General features: G+C 35.9%; 1 protein-coding gene across 2 annotated transcripts in view; it reads left to right on the top strand.

Annotated features, from left to right (window-relative positions):
- ZNG1A (Zn regulated GTPase metalloprotein activator 1A) overlaps positions 1 to 21,007 on the top strand; it is a 91,093-nt gene that overhangs the window by 15,347 nt on the left and 54,739 nt on the right. Inside the window, exon 2 of one of the 2 annotated variants that reach the window (XM_051962403.1) lies at positions 16,385 to 16,591. In XM_051962403.1, coding sequence (XP_051818363.1) covers positions 16,387 to 16,591 — 205 coding nt within the window. In that variant the 5' untranslated portion in view covers positions 16,385 to 16,386. Of the gene's footprint in view, positions 1 to 16,268; positions 16,592 to 21,007 lie in introns of those variants that run through there. The other variant, XM_051962398.1, reaches the window with a different exon arrangement.

Here is a 21,007-nt window from a genome sequence, read left to right as displayed (position 1 = left end):
AGGTTAAATAATAGCAAGGCAAATTAAAGAGTAGAACTAAAGTAGAAGAGTTAGTAGGGATAGGAAATAAGAGATATTAAAAAAAACCATGATAAAAAGGATCAGGAGTAGAATTTATTAAGAAAAAAAGGTAGGGCTTTTATGCCATAATTCTCAGTTTCCATAATTATCCTGACCCAGTCCTGACTCAGTTTCCCTGTTTCTCAAAGCTCAATCCTACAAAACTCCCCTCCCTCTTTATCAGAATATTTGATAACGATAAAAGATCTTATCTTAGAATATCAGAATGCCTCTGCCCATTCCAAGCTACTGGAATGTCGGATACCATTTTATCAAAATTCCTCTCCCCATCTCCCGGGTTCCTCCTTCCATGCCTCCGTTCACCCTGTCAGAATTGGATTAGAAGAGTCCCATTCCCACTCTCGGCACCTTGACTCTGCTCCCACCTCAGTCTATTCCCTGAGTCTGAGCAATGTGTATATATATATATATCATTGAGAATTGTCATTGTTTGCTGGATTCTTGGAGACCATGGTCTCATTCAGCCCTGGGACCAAACCATGGATCCATCTGGTCCCAGTAAATCTCTCCCATTAAATAAATTATTAAATTGTTCTCTAATCTCTATTCTGCCTCAGTTTCTCTGGCATTACAAGGCTAATAATCATCGATCTTGAAATCAGTTTCAATCAAGTTAAAGATTCAGAGAAAAATCTGCATATCTGCCCCATTAATCTTGTTTTACATGTGTATCTAGTATGTATAAATATATATGTATATTGTATATCTATTCATGTAAGTGTATGCATATATATGTGTGCATTTGTGCTTATATATACATACATATATACATACACATGAATATGTCCATAAGCCTGCTGGAGGGAGGTGGGAGGATTGAAAGATGAAAAAAAGAATAAAATAAAAAGTGCACAACACAAAAGAATAACCTACAAGGTTGCAAAGAAAATATGAACAGTTGTGAATACAATGTTTTCTATTATTATATATGCCTTCTTGAAATGGAAATTTGATACATATGGTGAATCCTCCTTGATATTCTGCTAGGCACATGACAATGCTGTTCTATTTTCCTTTTTCTCTCTTTCTTTTTTTATATTTTGTTTTTGCTTATTTTGTATTTAGTTTTAAATAAACATATTTATAAAATAAAAAATTTTAATTTTTTAAAAAAGTAATTATTAAAATGCCTTGAAGTGATGAGTTCTTAATATTACTTAAATATTAATTTTTAAACTCAGTTCTGCTGCTTACCTATATCAAAAAAGGTATTAAAACATTTACTGAATATAGAAAAAATGAATTTTCCATGATTTAAAATTTTTATAATCTTCCTTTTCATACACATACATGCACACACTATTCAGTGGTGAGCTCAAATAAATGAAAAATCCATTTTATTTCTGAAATGGCTTAAATTGTAGCTCATTCTGTTCAGGCTAGTGAATGAATTTAAATGCTAATTACTAATAGTCTTTATGACTGCTATTACCTTTTTGATTTAAAAGAATATTTCAATTTAATCTGGACATACATTTGTGGGGAATTATCAAGAATAGACGGGAAAAAAAGAAAACAGAATGGATGTGCTTTATTTGCTAATGGTTTTTACTTGGATTGTGCATTTTAATAGTTGTTAACATATATTAATAGGTTTTCAACAAATAGATTTAAAATTACATTAAAAATTATAAAATCAAAATGTCAAAAATGTAGTAGAAAAATTTAAACTTCCTTTAACAATAGTCTCTCAGCTTTGTTTGTTGTGCATACATAAACTATACATTTAACTTCCATCTACTTAAATAAAATATATTCCTTTTTATATGGTCCATCATCTTGGAAATTTTGGCACTTTTTTAAAAAGAAGAGTAAGTGTGTTTGTGTTGAAACACAGCCTTGTTTAATTCCCTCCCTATGTGGCTGATAGCACATTTTTAAAAAGCAGCAACATCACTAAGTCTGTGGACTTTAAATTTTTTTTTTTGCCACGCAGAGCTGTAATTAGGATAGGACAGTGGGTCTTTGTCTCAGGACACCAAAATTTAAAAAAAGCTGTCAGCACCATAAAAAGACTCTTACTTTTGCTACTGTTTTAGCCAACCTCTTAACCCACTCATAAAAAATTTAAATTACAGTTCTAACTGTATGAAATTCAATAATTTATCCAAAGAATATCAGTGCTGAAGAGGATTGCAGAAATTATCTAATTCAAAATTCTTGTTTGCTGGACGAAAAAATTTAAGCACGGAATGGTTATGTTGCTTCAACTTCTCATAGATATCAGCAGAAGATCTGAAAAGTGATTTCAAGTCTTCTAAAAACTAATCAGTGCTGTTTCTATTACCTTATCACTCAAAATGAAAAAAGATCCACTAGGGTAAATTTAGGGTGCCTTTTGGAAAAAGAACCTAGAGGATATTTCTCTGAAGAAGCCAGTTATGGTACAAGCAATCCTGGAGAGAAATTTTGATGTACAAAAAGAAACTTAGAAAATGTTGTCTAGTCAAGGAATATATCCCAAGTAAGACACAAGTAGTTCTTGTTAGTTTGGAAGATCATGGCACAGAAATAGCTTCTCTTTCCCCCTTAAACTAACTACATGTTTTATTGATTAACATATGGATAATATGGCCAAACTCATAGAGGATATAATCAAATGTGCACACCCACTTCACAGTCATTTACAAGACTAATCTTTAGCCCAAGAAACTTAAGCTGAACTGGTCACTGTTCTTAGCAGGATTGCTTCATCTATGCAATAACAGTTTGATCCTCAAATGGCCCATAGACTTCTGGAACCATGCAGCTTTATATTATTAGACAAAGGAAGCCAGAAACTCGAATCCAGGAAGAACAAACTCCAACTGCCTTTGAATAGTCCAATAATGAGCAAGTCAGATAAGTATTTGGCATCAAAGATTGTGCTCTTCCATGATATCATGATTCAGGTAGCTGTTTCAATCTTGCAGTCTCTTCTGGGTGAATGAATGGTCTTGAATTTAGGTCAAAGGAGTTAAACTACTTCAAAAAAAAAACTGGAAAGATTTAATCCAGCCATTTATTGTTTCCTGGTTTAAGATTATTGTTTCACTTCCTTATTGCAACATAAATCAAGAGAAGATTATTTTATGTATGAATATTATTACTACAATTCTATAAAACTGTGTAAATAACCAATGGTTGGTTGCTTCCTTCCATAGTTTTATCTAGTAAAGACAAATGCACTTGATGGAAATTGTCATATAAATCTATAACCATATCACTCATTTTGTTTTTCACCACAACTAGATAACAGGAAGTAAGTTCATTGTGAAATCCAGAGGTTTCCTTCCTCTATTATAGTCCTACTGATGTTCACTGACTCTGTCCTTTACAAGATATTTCATAAATTGAGGAGAGGAGAAAAAAGCTTTATTTTTAGCTTTATACTGATTTTTGCACTTACATTGTACTTTTTTGTTTGTACTGAAGACTATTATGATTAGAGAAAGAAATGAGGTAATGGGAGGAACTGGGGAATGATATTTCTTCTCTGTTCCTAGAGGGATTGGATTCTTAAAAGAACTGGAAAACTGAAACTATTGAGTAGTCTTACCTATAAATTCCTAAACCATTTGTTAACAAACAAAAAATTGGAATGAAAAGTTATGTATAAAGAGTTCATATTACTCCCATGATATTAACTTATTTGTAGTACAAAAGTAAATTCTGGAAAACAAGGCATCACCTTTCTTCAAAACACTGGAGGTCTAAATCTTGCACCTGTAGCATTAGATTTTCAGGTTAGGACTTTCACGTTTCTCCTCCCAGGAGTCCTTGGCCAAAAAAATTCCAGCTCAACTATTCTGGATTCTGTGTAGCCTTTCTCAGGAAATGTAGTAAGCTATATATAGATTGGGAGTTGAGGACAGGCATCCTATCAGCTATCACTTGCTGAACAGCTTTACCAGATCACAGTGGAAATGAGGATTTTTTGGTTTGTTTGTTTTTCATATTTATTTATCTCATTTTATTAGACCTTCATTTCCAAATGTATCCTTTCTCCCCAATAAACAGTCCCTTGTAAAAAAAAATTTTTTAAAGCAGATAAAAAAGTTCAGAAAAATTAACTATAATATATCAAATAAGTCTGATAGTATGTGCAGTATTCCATACTCATAACATCATACATCTTCAAAGAAGAGAAGGAAGTACCTCTTTGTCTCTTCTTTAGGGACAAATTTTGTTATTTTGATTACTTCAGTTTGGTCTTCTTGTTCTTTCCATTTAGTTGCAGAGATTATTTATTTTGTTCTCTTAATTCTAATTTTACTTTATTTAGTAATGCATATAAGTCTTCTCATGTTTCTCTGAATTCTTCCTATGAAGTCAACAAGCTTTGATTAAACACACAAAATGTGCCAGGCTCTGTATTAAGTAAAGAAGTACAAAAACAGGTAAAAAATAACAACATTTAAAAAAAATCCAGTCCCTACCCTTAAGGAGATCAACATAGAAGAAGCAACATGAAAACAACTACATATATACAAGATGTATATAGGATAATTTGTTAGATAAAGCCAAAGGGATATTCTTCATAAGTGATGAATTACTTCATCACTTATGACATCATTAATTATATTCAGGGATAATTTGTTTAGTCATTTCACAAAGTCATTGCTACCATAAAAATATTTCACTTTTAATTTTTTTATGGGGTTTTTCTGATCTTTATCTTGTTGGAGTATATGCATAGTAGTAGTATCTCTAGGCAAAGACATTTTTTGTCATTTTCTTAGCATAATTTCAAATTGCTTTCCAGAATGGTTGGGCAGTGAAGCAGAATTCTTATCACTCTCTTGGAGGCAAAGGAAAAATCTACTAGGTTCTTTTAAAAACATATCCTGGAAAATTAAATGGATAAAGTGAGGGGGTGGGAGATAGATGGAAAAAGAGAGATAAAATCATGGATGGAATTCTCCCATTGGTCAAATTGAATATTTAAATATCAGTGATAAAATGTAGGTGATAAGAGTTGACTGATACAGCAGACTCAATTTATTTGTTCAATAGAAGGCTTGTTTTTATTATAGTTAAATTTTTTGGTTTGGTGATTTTCTCTTAAGAAATCTCATTTTTAGCCAAATTCTAATAATGATTTCTTTTCTATTAGAATAATATAAACTAACCTATGGACAATACTACACAACTGACTATTTTCTTGCTTAGCTAGTCCAGTATAGCCTGTAGTTTAAGGGCAGACCAGGTTTATGTATAAATTGAAGTATGAATTTTAGTCAATCCTACTGCTTTCTTATATGTGCTGTGTCAGTTTAATGGAATTCTCATTTCTAAGTGCTGTTCCACCCATTATCAGTCTATTTTTAAACTGTTGTAATGCCAGAAAAACAGAGGCAAGATAGAGATTGGAGAGTTTTTAATGTTATATTTAAAAGGGAGAGATTTACTGGGACCAAATGGATCTGTGGTTTGGGGCTGAATGAGACTATTGTCTCCAAGCAACCAAAGTGAGTTCTCAATTATATATATATACACACACACACACACACACACACACACGCCTCAGCTACAGGGGTCGACTGAAGCAGGGGTGGAGTCACAGCACTGAGAGCGGGACAGGACTATCAATCCAGTTCTGACCGGGTGGGGGAAGGCCTGAGACATTCTGATAAATTGGGATTACAGAATGGGGAGAGGCACCCAACAATGTGATGATGTTTAAGATAGAAGGTCTTTCTCCTTATCTGGATCAAGATGATTAGGAGGGGATCCTGTTGCAGGATTGAACAGAACAATTAGGAACTGAGGCAGAACAATTCAGGGAAACTGAGTCAGGACAATTTGGAAAACTGAGAACTGTGGCACAACGGTATTAATTCTGAAACAAAATCCTGCTCTCTTTTATCCAAATAAGCTACCAGAACTCCTCTTTTGAAGTAATTATGATGGTGACCAGACAAGGCTCCTGATTCTATCTGAAGGAATTAGAATAATAATTTATGCAATGATAGTGTAATGATAATGTGTGGGTCCTTTCCCAAATTCACTAATCAGAGACATCTTCAGGTATAAAGAGAAAACGGTTTTTTAGTCCCTGCAGTGAAAGGCCCAGCACACCTAGGAGGTATCCCAGCTCCCATCATTTGCTTGACCTAACCAGCAGGAAGTAGAACTCCTAGTTAAATAGGAAAAGACCCAAGCATTTTCATTGGATAGACTAAAAGTTAACATCTGTTGTGCCAAAGTTTCATTTTGATGTCCTGACCTAGTTTCCCCATTGTCCTATTTAGTTATTCTGCCTCAAGTTATAACCTTTCCCTCTTAATGCTTGATGAGAAAAAGGTTTTATATCTTTAGGCTATAATCATTTCTTCTTAATGTTTGACAGGATTAAGGTCTATCCATTTTAAACATCATTAGAGTATCAGCAACCTCTCTAATACCTCTCTCCATTGTGTCATCCTAGGTGTCCCCCCCTCCATTAGGTTATTCCCATCCATTATGTCATTGTTCTTGTTATCCTATAAAAATCTTGCTGTCCCTGATTCTTTGAGACAATAGTCTCGTCCAGCCCTGGGACCAACCATGGGACCATTTGGTCCCAGTATATCTCTCCATTTAATAAATTATTAAATTGTCTCTAATCTGTCTTGCTCAGCTTCTCTGGCATTACACATTCAACAAGCAAAAAGTTTGGGAATCTCCTAGGAATAACTCAAAAAGACTGCACACTTCCTTCCTCATCTGTGAAATGAAGGACTCAACCTCAAAGGCCCTTTTCCAGGTCTAAATCCATAATATATAGAACTAGGAAATACTAAGAGCTGGAAAGAGTCTTGGAACATCTAATCCATTACGCCTACCTTATTTTAAAGGTGAAGAAACTGAGGCAAAAAAAAAAAAAAATGAAAAGTTTTTTTTAAATGACTTGGTCTTCACAGTAACTTTCTGAGGCCAATGATAGGTTAACCATCATACAGATAATAAAGTGGCAGAACTGGAAGGGATTGTGATCACATGTGATTTAAACCCAAGTTTTCCTGACTGAATTTAACATCTCTAACCCAACAGGCCACCATGCTGCCTCTCCCCTCCTCATTCTTAGTCCAAAGTCTCTTTCCAGTACCCTGGTCAAGAAATGGTCTTGGGAAATGATATGCTTTAGAGTGTGATGTTTGATTTTTTTTTTTTAAATCATAGCACACTGCCTAGAAGTTAAATTAATTAACATTTGTTAAGTGCCTACTATGTGCCAGCACTGTGCAAATCCAGAGATACAAAAAATGCAAAAATAGTTCCTATTTTCAAGAAGTTCACAATCTAATGGGGGAGACAACATGCAATTATATACAATTATATATACTGAATAAATTGTAGATGATCCACAAAAGGAAGGCACTAGTAATATGGAGGATCAGAAAAGTCTTCTTGTAGAAAGAGGGATTTTAGCTGGGACTTGAAAGAAACTAATAATAGAGTTTGAATAGGAAGACAATGTCATTAAATTCTACAAACAGGGTGTGGGGAATAGATAAGGTGAAGAACTTACAGGGATGTATGCATTCTTTTTCTGTATTTTATTATTTCTGTGTCTCTCCTATGACCTGTATAATATGTGCAGGCTCATATCTATTTGAGCCTTGGCCAGCTAGAAACATATTTACTTAACCTGAACTGATGACATTTATTGGTATTTGACATTTATCAATATTTAGTCTATTAGCTGGACCACTGTCTGCTTGATTAAGCCTGAAGGCCTGACTTTGTTTCCCAGAAATCAGGAGATTTCAGGGAAACAGAAACCTTCCATTCCAATCTCCCCAAATAGCAACAACCAATTAGATGCCTCCCCCTCCCCTTTCAATGCTCTCTTACTTGTGATGTAATTTCTTGTATAAAAGCTATGTATCTTTACTACTTCTTTAGCCCTCCTACCGCGAGCTTATCTTGCGATGGGACGGCTCATCCTCCGGAGGTTTTTCAATAAACAACTTTTCTGCCTTCTACTGAGGGATCTCTGAGTAGTCATTTTGGGTAAGGGTCTTCTACATCCCTCACAGTTGGGGGCTCGTCCGGGATGGGATCTTTGGGGGAGATAGCTATGTGTACCCCGAACAGGGACAGGCGCCCACGGAGTAGTTTTCTCCATGGTCTCTGGCTTTGGGTGAGCAGCCTCCCTCCCCTCTTAGACAACAACCCGAAGCAGGGATACTCAGTGGAACGCAGAATTGAAGATTGAAAGAAGTAGAGTCCTGATCGCCGGCATTTGCAGCCTGAAAAGAAACATATGTTCTCGAGGTAAAGCTCTTGGGAAGTCTGGGGGTTTATTGGCTGGGTCGAGGGAGACCCTGAGGGATTAGCCCTCTTAAATTTATTTTTGGTGTGGACTGCTGTTAACCCCAACGGTAAAGGACTTTTCCCAAGGAAGCTCTCGGGTGGCTGTGGGGGCGTGAGGGTAACATAGGGCCTCCGCCTGGGCGTGAGGGTAACATAGGACCTCCGCCAACACCTGGATCAGGTCCAGGGTGGTATAGAAGCAGTCCGAAAATTTGTATCAGGACGTTAGCTAGGAAATTCAAGACTGGAATGAACTTCCAGATATACAAGGGAAGAAAACTGGGAAGATGTATATCACAGGATTATTTGGGTATATCAGACTTAAATCTGTATGTAAAAGGTGAAAATAGAGTTTTGTGAATGTCTTGTGTGTATGTCTGCTTTGCATTGCCTTTGTTCTGTGTTAAAAGTTAGAACGCTCATAAAAGATAAGAATTCAGCTCTGTGTTACAGGCTTAGAAAAATATCAGACTGAATTGTGGGAACTGGAATTCATTCAGAGTAGTAATTCTTTCAGAGTGGCTCAGAATGTATTGGTCTTAGAATTTGGGAACTAGTTTTGGGTTTCTCAAGAAAAGAAAATCTTTTTTTCTCTTTCTCTCCCTCTGTCTCTGGCAGTGGCTTTGCGGGAAGAGGGAAAGAAGGGGGGGAAATAAAAATATAGATTGAAAGTTTGGAAAGTTTTGAGAAAAATAGAAGAACAGTGGCTATCGCTCCTGTAAACAAGGAGCCTGTTATCAGGACTCAGCCAGAGAAAAGAATTCTCAAGGTAAAGGAAGGATTGGTGCTTAACTCTTTCCTGGTTACTAAAGAAAAGACATGGGAATAAAGTATCTAGGTAGATTTTAGGAAATTTCACAAACTGAAGTAAAATAACTTTAAATTGATGTGTGTGTTAAGATTGGAAAATTTAAGATCGGAAATAAGAAACTGCAGATTTTGGAAGGGAGGAATAAATATAGAGTAAGAGAGGTAAATAGTTGAACACAGGGGCATTCTGACCTGTTGGACCTGTGGGAAAACTAGGCATACTTTTCCTCTAAAGAAAAAAATTTGCAGGAAAAGAAAGAAAAATCATTATTAGTAAATTTGCCTTCATGGAATTAGAGAACAGAAAGTTTAAGAAGACTAAACTGGGTAATTGTTTGCAATATTTGATTAAGAGTTTTGGGAATTTACTATATTTTAAAGAGGTACTATAATTTTGAAATTGAAATAAAATTAAAATTGGGGGAAATAATTTACTGTTGCCTTATACATGTTAGATTTATTCTGAGTATAAAATCTTAAGAATTTTTCGAATATTGTGGCCTTTACAACTGAAGAGAAAAACTTTTCTTTTTTTTATTATTTGGTTGGACTTCAAATTGAAATATAGGTTATTAAACAAAATGCCAGTAGCTTACCTTAGGGGGGGCTTGTGTTTGTATCTCCCTACTTAAATGGTATGTTGCTTTTTAAAAGTATTGAGTAATTTGTAAACTATATTATAAGTTTTATGAAATTTGATTCAAAATTAATTGTGAATCTTGAAGTTTAAAGTTTAAAAAAAGATGATTTAAAGACAAGGGAAAAGAGATTGATTTACAAAAGCAATTAATAGTTTAAATAGAGCATCTAGTCGGAAGGATTTTTGGTTTAGGAGTGTTTAAAGTGTGTAATAAATTTTGAGCAAGTATGCATTGGGAAGAGAGAGAGACAGAGAGATGGGATAGGAGAATGAAAGTAATTTAAGAAGGATTGATTAGTAGAAACAAATGATTTCAAGAAGTCGTGAGTGGGAAAAAGAAGGAACTGGTTGGAAAGGGTAGTCACAGAGAGATGGCTGTGAGAAGGGATGTTTTTGTGGGAGGAGAGCAAGCGAGCAGCAGTAGAAAGCGGCAGCCGCTTGGTTCCTTTGGCTGAAGAAAACAAATGGTTATTTAAAGAGACAAACTGCTCTTACAAGATGTTAATTGATTGAATATTTGTTTCTTTAGATACATAATGGTTATGAATATTAAAGAATATGATCAGAAATGTGGTATATAGTTTGAAAGGGTTATTTCAAAAAGTTTAATTGATGTTTTCAAGAACTTTTCAGATTCTTTTTATGTGAAAATAGGAAGTTTTAATTAACTGTATTGATGCCAATTATCTGAAATGGGACTTTAAGGATAATAGTTTTTGCCTTCTTCCTTTTGAAAATGTTTTTGTTGTGAACCATATGTAGTTTGGGATTTTTCTGTATATTGGGTATTTTAAAAGCAAAATGATTGGTATATTAAATTTATCAAGATGCAACATCTACTTGGGTATATAAAAATTGTGTGAATTTTCTGGGATAAATTTCTTACTGTTATTGATATAAGGTCATGGTAAATAACTGGTATTTATTTGAAACTTTGGAGACGAAATTCTTTGGGCTTGTAATTAATGCTATTTGGAAGTTTTAAAGCTCCACTCTTCGATGTGCTGAAGATTGAGTTTTAACTGCTTATATTATGTTATAGTTATGTTCTTGCATTTTTTCCTCCTGTGACTGATTTCTATGATCAGAACAATAGTTAATAAGAACTGTTAATGTAATTCAAATATGTCATACCTTGCTGTTTCCAATCTGGTTATATGTAATCTTTATATCCTAAATACTTAGGCAAATAAGTATTTAGCCTGGTCATCTGTCTGTTACAGGATATTTGTGTTTTATTTTTAAAATGTTTTTTTTTTTAATGATAAGAGGACAATTTACAATGGTCTGTGAAACCTAACTGCTGTTTATTGGAACTATAGCTGTCTGCCTATCCTGTGAAGCAAGCTTATTCCTTCACACAGGAACTGCTGGCCAATCTATACTGGCCTCCCCACATGTTATTGCAGGTCCAGACTGTTCTAACTTTGTTAGATTTAGTTTTTTGTTGTTCTAGATTTTGGTCAAATTACAGATTATTGAATCTCTTCTGAGACATGGATCGGCCCATCTGAAGCTTAGATTGACACCACACCCACACCCCTGCATGAATTGAGCACCTTCGCCCATTTCTCAGCCTGAAGCAGCTAAGATCGAGACCATCGCCAGTGCTCCTGATGTAATTTGGACTGATATGGGGGAAGTGGGAAAGTGGTTGATGAATTATTGTTAAAATTACAATTCTATTACTAGAGTTAGAAAAAAATGCAAACATTACTGTGTGTTTAAGATTTGGGATGGAAATTATTAAAAATGGTAACTATTGCTGTTAAGGAAGCTATAAAATGTTTATAATATCTATGTTCACTTCAGAATATGTAATTGTTTAAGGTATTTGATTTGATTTGATTTGATTGATTTTAGGAAACTCCTCCTGTACTAGACTGTTATGTATAGGAACTTTAATTCACTCTTGGGATTTATATGTGGGTGGTTATTTGACTATTTACTTTTTTTTTTTTTTTTTTTTTTGATAAGAGGACAATTTACAATGGTCTGTGAAACCTAACTGCTGTTTATTGGAACTATAGCTGTCTGCCTATCCTGTGAAGCAAGCTTATTCCTTCACACAGGAACTGCTGGCCAATCTATACTGGCCTCCCCACATGTTATTGCAGGTCCAGACTGTTCTAACTTTGTTAGATTTAGTTTTTTGTTCTAGATTTTGGTCAAATTACAGATTATTGAATCTCTTCTGAGACATGGATCGGCCCATCTGAAGCTTAGATTGACACCACACCCACACCCCTGCATGAATTGAGCACCTTCGCCCATTTCTCAGCCTGAAGCAGCTAAGATCGAGACCATCGCCAGTGCTCCTGATGTAATTTGGACTGATATGGGGGAAGTGGGAAAGTGGTTGATGAATTATTGTTAAAATTACAATTCTATTACTAGAGTTAGAAAAAAATGCAAACATTACTGTGTGTTTAAGATTTGGGATGGAAATTATTAAAAATGGTAACTATTGCTGTTAAGGAAGCTATAAAATGTTTATAATATCTATGTTCACTTCAGAATATGTAATTGTTTAAGGTATTTGATTTGATTTGATTTGATTGATTTTAGGAAACTCCTCCTGTACTAGACTGTTATGTATAGGAACTTTAATTCACTCTTGGGATTTATATGTGGATGGTTATTTGACTATTTACTTTTTTTTTTTTTTTTTTTTTTGATAAGAGGACAATTTACAATGGTCTGTGAAACCTAACTGCTGTTTATTGGAACTATAGCTGTCTGCCTATCCTGTGAAGCAAGCTTATTCCTTCACACAGGAACTGCTGGCCAATCTATACTGGCCTCCCCACATGTTATTGCAGGTCCAGACTGTTCTAACTTTGTTAGATTTAGTTTTTTGTTCTAGATTTTGGTCAAATTACAGATTATTGAATCTCTTCTGAGACATGGATCGGCCCATCTGAAGCTTAGATTGACACCACACCCACACCCCTGCATGAATTGAGCACCTTCGCCCATTTCTCAGCCTGAAGCAGCTAAGATCGAGACCATCGCCAGTGCTCCTGATGTAATTTGGACTGATATGGGGGAAGTGGGAAAGTGGTTGATGAATTATTGTTAAAATTACAATTCTATTACTAGAGTTAGAAAAAAATGCAAACATTACTGTGTGTTTAAGATTTGGGATGGAAATTATTAAAAATGGTAACTATTGCTGTTAAGGAAGCTATAAAATGTTTATAATATCTATGTTCACTTCAGAATATGTAATTGTTTAAGGTATTTGATTTGATTTGATTTGATTGATTTTAGGAAACTCCTCCTGTACTAGACTGTTATGTATAGGAACTTTAATTCACTCTTGGGATTTATATGTGGGTGGTTATTTGACTATTTACTTTTTTTTTTTTTTTTTTTTGGATGATTCCTTTCCATGAGGAAAAAAAAGGAGAGGAAGAGATAGGGAACTAGGGAAACTGGTGGATTTTTCTCAAAATACCTAAAAGAGTGGGAACCCTTAGTTTTCTTTCACTTTTGCCTTTCATACTTCTGCCCCATCCCCTATACCACCAGTTCAGATTAAATTGGAAGTCCTTAAGCAATCTTTTTTGTTTTTACTATGTTTTAGCTTTGAAACCCCTTATTCTGTGGAATTGCCCTGGCAGACTCAGTTTTGGGAACTATTCTGTTTTAAAGAAATCTCTAAGATAAAGACACTTGTCTCGGGACTGGCAATCTCCAGCTCTGTAACCCCAGTTTCTTAACTGGTACCTCAGCATTTTTAATAACATTGCCCTTTTGAGATCAAGCCTCTAAAGTTTGGGGTTTGCCTACCTTCATGTTCTAACTGTGCATGCTCTGATAGCTCTGCTCAGAAATCTGTATTCTAGTAGCAGCCCTGTCTGTCCCCCTGGGTGGGGACAGGTGGAGCTACTCTAAGCCTCACCCTTCTCCCCTGGAGTGGGTTGCCCCTCTGAATGGGCAGCATGACTGTCTCGAGCCCTGCTACTCCCTCTATAAGCAGAAGCTGAGTTAAGTGCACAAATGACTACAGACCACCTAACACAGTGAACTGTCCATCTCAAACTGGATTCTCTGGCTGAGATGAGGGCTTTTGTACTGCTGATAACTCTGGGGTTGTCAGGAAGAGACTTGCCCTTGCCATAAGTCCTTGCATTTTCTAGTTTCATTTTGACTTATTTGCCTCACATTGGATTGGTCAAAATTATGGTGCTGAGACCTCCCAGGTATCTTGGGGAGGTAATTCAATAATTCAAATATTCAGAAGAGTGTGTAATGTTGTGCCTCAGTTTCCCTAGATTGTCATCTTTATTTATCTTTGTATTTTTATGTTTGCCAAATGCCAATCTGTTCTGTGATAACTGTTTCTAAGATAGTTGGTGGAAGCAATTTTTATGGTATGAACTTATTGCAATCAATGGTATTATCCTGTTGCTGCTATGTCTATCCTGTATAATTACATTAGTAACCAGAATAGTTCAGTGGTCCCTATCAAAATATTGCATACAGAAAATGCTATTAAAATGATGATTCTTCAGAGAAAAGACTGGAATGTATTAAAGAGGGATGATCTTGATTGTGAACTTGATAAACAATGTATAGATATATTAACTGATTTTGAAAAGTGTGTAAGTTCTTCATAGAAATATGATAAAAATCATTTACATGTTAGAAGGGGGGAGCTGTGGGGAATAGATAAGGTGAAGAACTTACAGGGATGTATGCATTCTTTTTCTGTATTTTATTATTTCTGTGTCTCCCCTATGACCTGTATAATATGTGCAGGCTCATATCTATTTGAGCCTTGGCCAGCTAGAAACATATTTACTTACCCTGAACTGATGACATTTATTGGTATTTGACATTTATCAATATTTAGTCTATTAGCTGGACCACTGTCTGCTTGATTAAGCCTGAAGGCCTGACTTTGTTTCCCAGAAATCAGGAGATTTCAGGGAAACAGAAACCTTCCATTCCAATCTCCCCAAATAGCAACAACTAATTAGATGCCTCCCCCTCCCCTTTCAATGCTCTCTTACTTGTGATGTAATTTCTTGTATAAAAGCTATGTATCTTTACTACTTCTTTAGCCCTCCTACCGCGAGCTTATCTTGCGATGGGACGGCTCATCCTCCGGAGGTTTTTCAATAAACAACTTTTTTGCCTTCTACTGAGGGATCTCTGAGTAGTCATTTTGGGTAAGGGTCTTCTACATCCCTCACAAGGGGAATAAGGTGTAAGCAGTTTGGAAACATAGGAAGGGGTCAAATGATCAAGTGCTTTGAAATCCAAACAGATTTTATATTTGATCCTGGAAGGAACAGGGAGCTACTTGAGTTTATTAAAATATAACCTAGTTTCCTGATTTCTGGGCAGGTCTGTTATATATGTCAGACTCATCTTCCTGAGTTACAATCTGGTTACCAACACCTTACTCTGGGGCAACTCACTTCACCCTGTTTGTTTCAGTTTCCTTATCTGTCAAATGAATGGGAAAAGGAAATGGCAAACCACTCTGTGCTAAGAAAATCCCAAAAGGAATCAGTCAGATGTAACCCCTTTCCCTCCCCCAATAAAAATAAATAAATAAAAAGCCTTGGTGTCAGACTTTTGGAGCAGTTAGATGCTGGAGCCAGGAAGAACTGATTCTTTTGAACATATGGCACAGCTGGGTCTGGAGTTACTAGTAAATCCTGAGATCACATGCAGCCTCAGTCACTAAGCTATGTGACTGAGCAAGTCACTTAACCATTTCCTCAGTTTCTTCCAATTATAAAAATGGGAATAATAACAATTACTTTCCAAGGTTATTATTTAAATAAATTTGTAAAGCACAGTGCTTGACATGATATATTAGAAACTTGTAGAGATTCATTTACCTTCCTTTCTAGTCTAGTTCTTTTTCCAATACATTATGAGATACCAGGATATGCCTGATGAGATTTGCAGTGTTTGAAGAATTTTAAAATAGATCAGTCACGTTTTTGTTTTACAGCTTTTTTTTTTCCCCTGGACAATAATAGATGTCTAAGAAAGCGCATGTTTTCTGGCTTTAAAACTTTTAGAAATAATAGTTAGGTCTGTCCATTCACTCACCCACCATCTCCTAACTCTTGGCTCCATATAACCTGGTGCAGTGGCCAGCCTAGTACCTATCTTCCACTTGCAGCTGTCACAACTACTGTAGAGACAGCAGCCAATGATAACTTCTTTCCGAAAATTGGTATGTACACCTTAGCTCCCTATGTATAAAAGACTTCAGGGTGCTGTAGCACCTTTTTTATAGAATCCTGGAGGAAAGGGCGGAGCCATGGCTGGTGCCTCATGTGGTCTTTCGGGGCGTGACCGTCAAAGTGCTAGGAGACGAGAGGTCGGTGGGAGCAGTAGCGCATTTCCGCTTGGCTCTGGAAAGGTAAATAGGCAAAACGGTCTCGGAGGACGTGACTTCGTAAAATTTGTTACGTCCGACGTATGAACGTCAAGGGGCGGGACCTGGGGCGTGCTTGACGGCGTGCTCGGCTGGAGCTTGGGCTGTGTAACGACCCTGCACTTTCCTGTGTGACTCGTATTTTCTCCCCCTGCTTTCTTCAGTGATGCTTAGAATTAGTGGTCCCAGGGAAGAGGAAGAAGAGGAAGAGGAAGAGGAGGAGGATTGCCCGGACCTGGTGCCCATAGATTTGCAGCAGCAGCAGCAGCCGCCGCCGCCGCCGCCGCCGCAGCCGCCGCCGCCAAAGAAAGAGGAGGAGAAGCCTGATCCCTTTGCTAAAATCCCGGTCACGATTATTACTGGGTATTTAGGTAATTAAGCCAATTAGTAATTTCGGGAACTTCCCGCCGCAGACTTGTTAAAATAATAATTAGTAATAATACTACGGAGATAATAAATGAAATAGTAACAAGAACCACGAGGAGTTAGTTATTCCCGTTCCTGGAATAAAACCCTCCTTTACTCCCCCAGGTAAAAGATCTGCAGCTTTTTAGCAACCAGATATGGTGGAAGGAAGGACAAAAAAGGACGAAGAAAAAGGAACACATTGGATATAAAGTCAGAACGTGGCTTTGGACCTCTGTTATTGAGAGTACCTTCCTGGCCCGTGCCCTCAGTTGCCTGTGAAATAAAAGGGGATTGCATTTAGAATGAGTTTTGAGTGTGTGTGTGGCCGTTTTAAGTTGTGTGTGATGGAACACCTTTGGAAGTCAGGTTTAATAAGTTACATAATTGAAGATGTTAAAATTTCAGAAATCAATGGAAAATAAAGATGTAATTTTTCCCCCCTATCCAAGTTCTAGGATCTGTTCCCTCCCCTTCCCCCTTGTATAGATAGATGTATGTGTATATATGTATATACCTGTATACACAAAACATCCATCTTTACATCCCTATTATATCTATGGACCCCAGGTACTTTGGACCAGATGATCTCTAGTCTTCCAACTGTTAACTTTTGGTCCCTTTTAAAGATGGTGATAACATATATGTGTGTGTGTGCGTGTGTAGAATAGCAAAATATTTTAAAAGCATTCTTATTAAATCTAAAAAAATGATAACACACACACACATATATAATGGCAAACTACCTTTAAAGCATTCTTATTAAATTTCAAAAAAAAAATAATAACTGATATAGTGGCCAAAAAATACCTCATAAGTATTCTTGTTAAATCTCAAAAGACAATAATGACTGATATATATATATATATATATATATATATATATATATATATATATATATATATATATATATATATATATAGTAGCTAAATACCTTACAAGCATTCTTATTAAGTCTTAACAGCAAGAACCCAGTAAGGTAGGTACTAAAGGTATTATTATTCTGAATTATAGGTGATGAAAAGGAGGCTCAGCGATTTAAGTGATTTGTTGGAGGTCATATAACTTCTGGCAGAGGAGGGGTTTGAGCTGAAGTTTTTCTGCTACCATGTTGAGGAAAAAAAATGTATAGGTTTTATGTATAGATCACTAGATTGGGTATCAGAGGACCATTGTTTAAATCTAGACAATCTAGACAGCATTTTTCTGTAAAATGAGGGCATCTTATATTTTACTGAAAAAAAATTTCTGAGGTCTCTCTCTTCTCTCACATATCCAGAACCCTTGACACTATCCTTCTTTCTCACATAATGAGGTGGCCCTTCTCTCTGACAAAGCTGTCTCTTTACATATCCAAGTGATCAGTTCCATCTCCTTTTCTACAGCAGATTGATCCCTTTATCTTTCCCACTTATTTACCTTCAGTTTCTCCCTATCTGATGCTTATAAACATATCCAGATCCTCCTCCTCATCACTTTATTCATCTATTCCTGCTAGCTACCTCTCCTTAGATTTGTGAACTTGGGCAAGTCACTTAACTGCTGTCTGCCTGTTTCCTCATTTGTAAAATGAGAATAGTAAGCATCTGCCTCAACAAAATTGTTAGAATCAAATGAGTTAATTTTTGTAAAGGGCTTTGCAAACCTTAAAGTGCTAAGTGCTTGCTATTATTACCATCCAATATCTCATCTCTTTTGTGTCTAAATTTGAAAAGTTCATCTACAGTAGTTAATTTCCCTTATTTTTCTGCACTCTCTAACGTTGGCTTCCCACTTCATTCAACTGAAATTTCTGTCTCCAAAGTTATTATACTGATCTCTCTCTGGAAGTTGAGGTTAAGTGACTTGCCCAGCCAGTAAGTGTTAAGTGTCTGAGGTCGAATTTGAACTCAAATCTTTCTAGCCTGGTACCACTTAGCCTCTTCCAATGATCTCTTAATTGACAAATCTAATGGCTCTTTCTTTATCCTTATCCATCTTGACTTTGTGACCTTTGATACTGTCAATCAACATCTTTTTGAAACTCTCCTTTTAAGTTTTTGTGACATTCTTGATTTTCTAAGATCTCTCCTCAGTTAATTCTTGGTCAGATTTTTATTTAGATCATATTTGATAAGTAGGAGTGTCCCTCAGGACTCTTCTCTTCTTCAGTATCTTAAGTGAGATCTGCTGAGAGTCAAATCCAAATAAATTTTTTTTTTTATACTTTAAATACAATAAAACGACTTAAAATATGAAAAACAGTTATTGGAAACTATACAAAAATGGTTCCCAAGAATTGATTTATCTCTACTTTGATGATTCTCAAAGCTAGTTATTCAGTACTAATTTCTCTGCTGACTGATCTCTAGTCTCCCACTTTAACTACCTTTTAGATACTTTGAATTGGATGTCCTGGAGACATCTCAAACTCAAGATGTCTGAAACCAAATTCACTATCTTTTCTTTCAAACCCTCCCTTCTTAACTTCTTTATTACAGTAGAGGGTACTATCATCCTTCCAATCCCTTAGGCTGGCAACTTAAGTCCTCTTTCTCTTCTCCATTATATCCAATTTGCTGTCAAAGATTGTCACTTTTACCATTGTTTAGGTTCCTTTCTCTTCTCTTGACCCTGCCACTCCCCTGGTGCAGGCCATCATCTCCTTCCATAGTGTTATTGCAGTTGCCTGTGGTGGGTCATTCTAACTGAAGTTTCTCTTCACTCTAGGCTGTTCTCCCTTCACTTGACAAAATGATTTTCCTAAAGTGCAAATCTGACTTTTGCTGTTACCGCCTTAATAGATTTCACTGACTCCTTATTACCTCTATTGTCAAATATAAAATCCTGTTTGGCATTCAGAATTCTTCATAATTTGCCTTCCTTACCCACTAAATTCCCTCTATCTCCACTGCTACAACCTTTCTAATCTTCTTAGTACTTACATGTTCCCTTTTCACACAGTCTTCTCTATTGATACCAACCTCCTTACTACTGGCTTTGAAGAAAACACTCTACATCCATCTCTGGGCATTTTCATTGCCTATCTTCTATGCTTGGACTGTTCTCCGATGTCATCTCTACCTCCTGGCTTCCTTCAAGATCCAGCTAGAATCCCATTTTGTATAAGAAGCCTTTCCTGATTCCCCTTATGTAACGTTAGTCCTTATCCTCTGATGATTATCTCCAGTTTATCGTCTTTTGAGGCTTGTTGGTTTGTAGTTTGCCTGGTTTTTACAGAATAGGGACTGTTTTGAATCTTTATTTTATATCTCTAGTACTTAGAACAGAATAGGCACTTAATATATGGTTATTGACTGTCTGACTTATCCAGTGTGCCTTCTAGTTCTTTGAGGAATTTCCATTTAGATTGGGGATGGTCTCTGAGCAGGCATCTCTTTGCTTCCATGACCCCTCTTTTTCTCTTTGGTGACTTCTTCATTTTGAGGAAGAGCACTGAGCAGCCAGCCCTCTTTCTCCATTTACACCACTCCCAACTCCCCCTTTTCATGTGTTGTATTGTCCCATTAGACAGGGGCCTGTCTTTTTTCTTGTATTAGTTTCTCCAACACTTAGAACAGTACCTGGTACATAGTAAGTGCTTGATAAATGCTTGTGGAAGGATTGACTGAAAAAGTCAGATTATAACAAATTATGTCAGATTATGATAGATTATGACAAATCTTTAGGTGAACTTTAATTTTTAAGAATGTCTTCCAGTTTTCTATGACAGATGTTCTTTAAAAGTAAAGGGTGCTTATTGGGTGAAAAAGTTAATAAATTGAGTCATATCTTTTTCTTTTGCCTTAGTTTTAGGCTTGCAAAACTTATTTTTAGGCATTTTTAAGAAATTATTTTAAGATGTTCTGGAGTAATTTTATTCTAACCATCATTGCCTATGTGAATATTTATAAAATTGAAAAAAAAATTTTTACAAGCATAGTTTCATTGGAAGTTACTTTGAACAACATGGATCATAATTTTATATTTACTCCGATTCTTCTACATGGTAATAAAATAGGTTTAATCTGCCATCTGCTGGATGGAGGTAATATAGCAAGATTTAATTTTTTACAAATCTCTTTTTCCTGACTTAAATAGTATTAATACATCCTCTAAACTTAGCACAATTCTTGGGCGTTTAATAAAAACAGATTTGTAGAATAGCATAAACAGTGCTCCTGTTATACTGAATCAGCTTGTCACTAGGTGTTTTGCATTTTAAATAAAATCAAATGTTAGATGGTAAAAGTGGATCTTTAGCTTCAAATTAGAGAGTGGAAAAAAGTAATTTTAAGCCGACAACTCATAGTACACTGTCAGAGTATTACATTTTATGAGCTAGAACAACAGAACATATTTGAATATCATTTGTATTCATGATGCCAACATAAAAATAGTTT

Source organism: Antechinus flavipes, chromosome 1 (genome assembly GCF_016432865.1).
Source record: "Antechinus flavipes isolate AdamAnt ecotype Samford, QLD, Australia chromosome 1, AdamAnt_v2, whole genome shotgun sequence".
In the NCBI taxonomy this organism is placed as follows: domain Eukaryota; kingdom Metazoa; phylum Chordata; class Mammalia; order Dasyuromorphia; family Dasyuridae; genus Antechinus; species Antechinus flavipes.
This window is presented reverse-complemented; position numbering and strand designations above follow the sequence as displayed.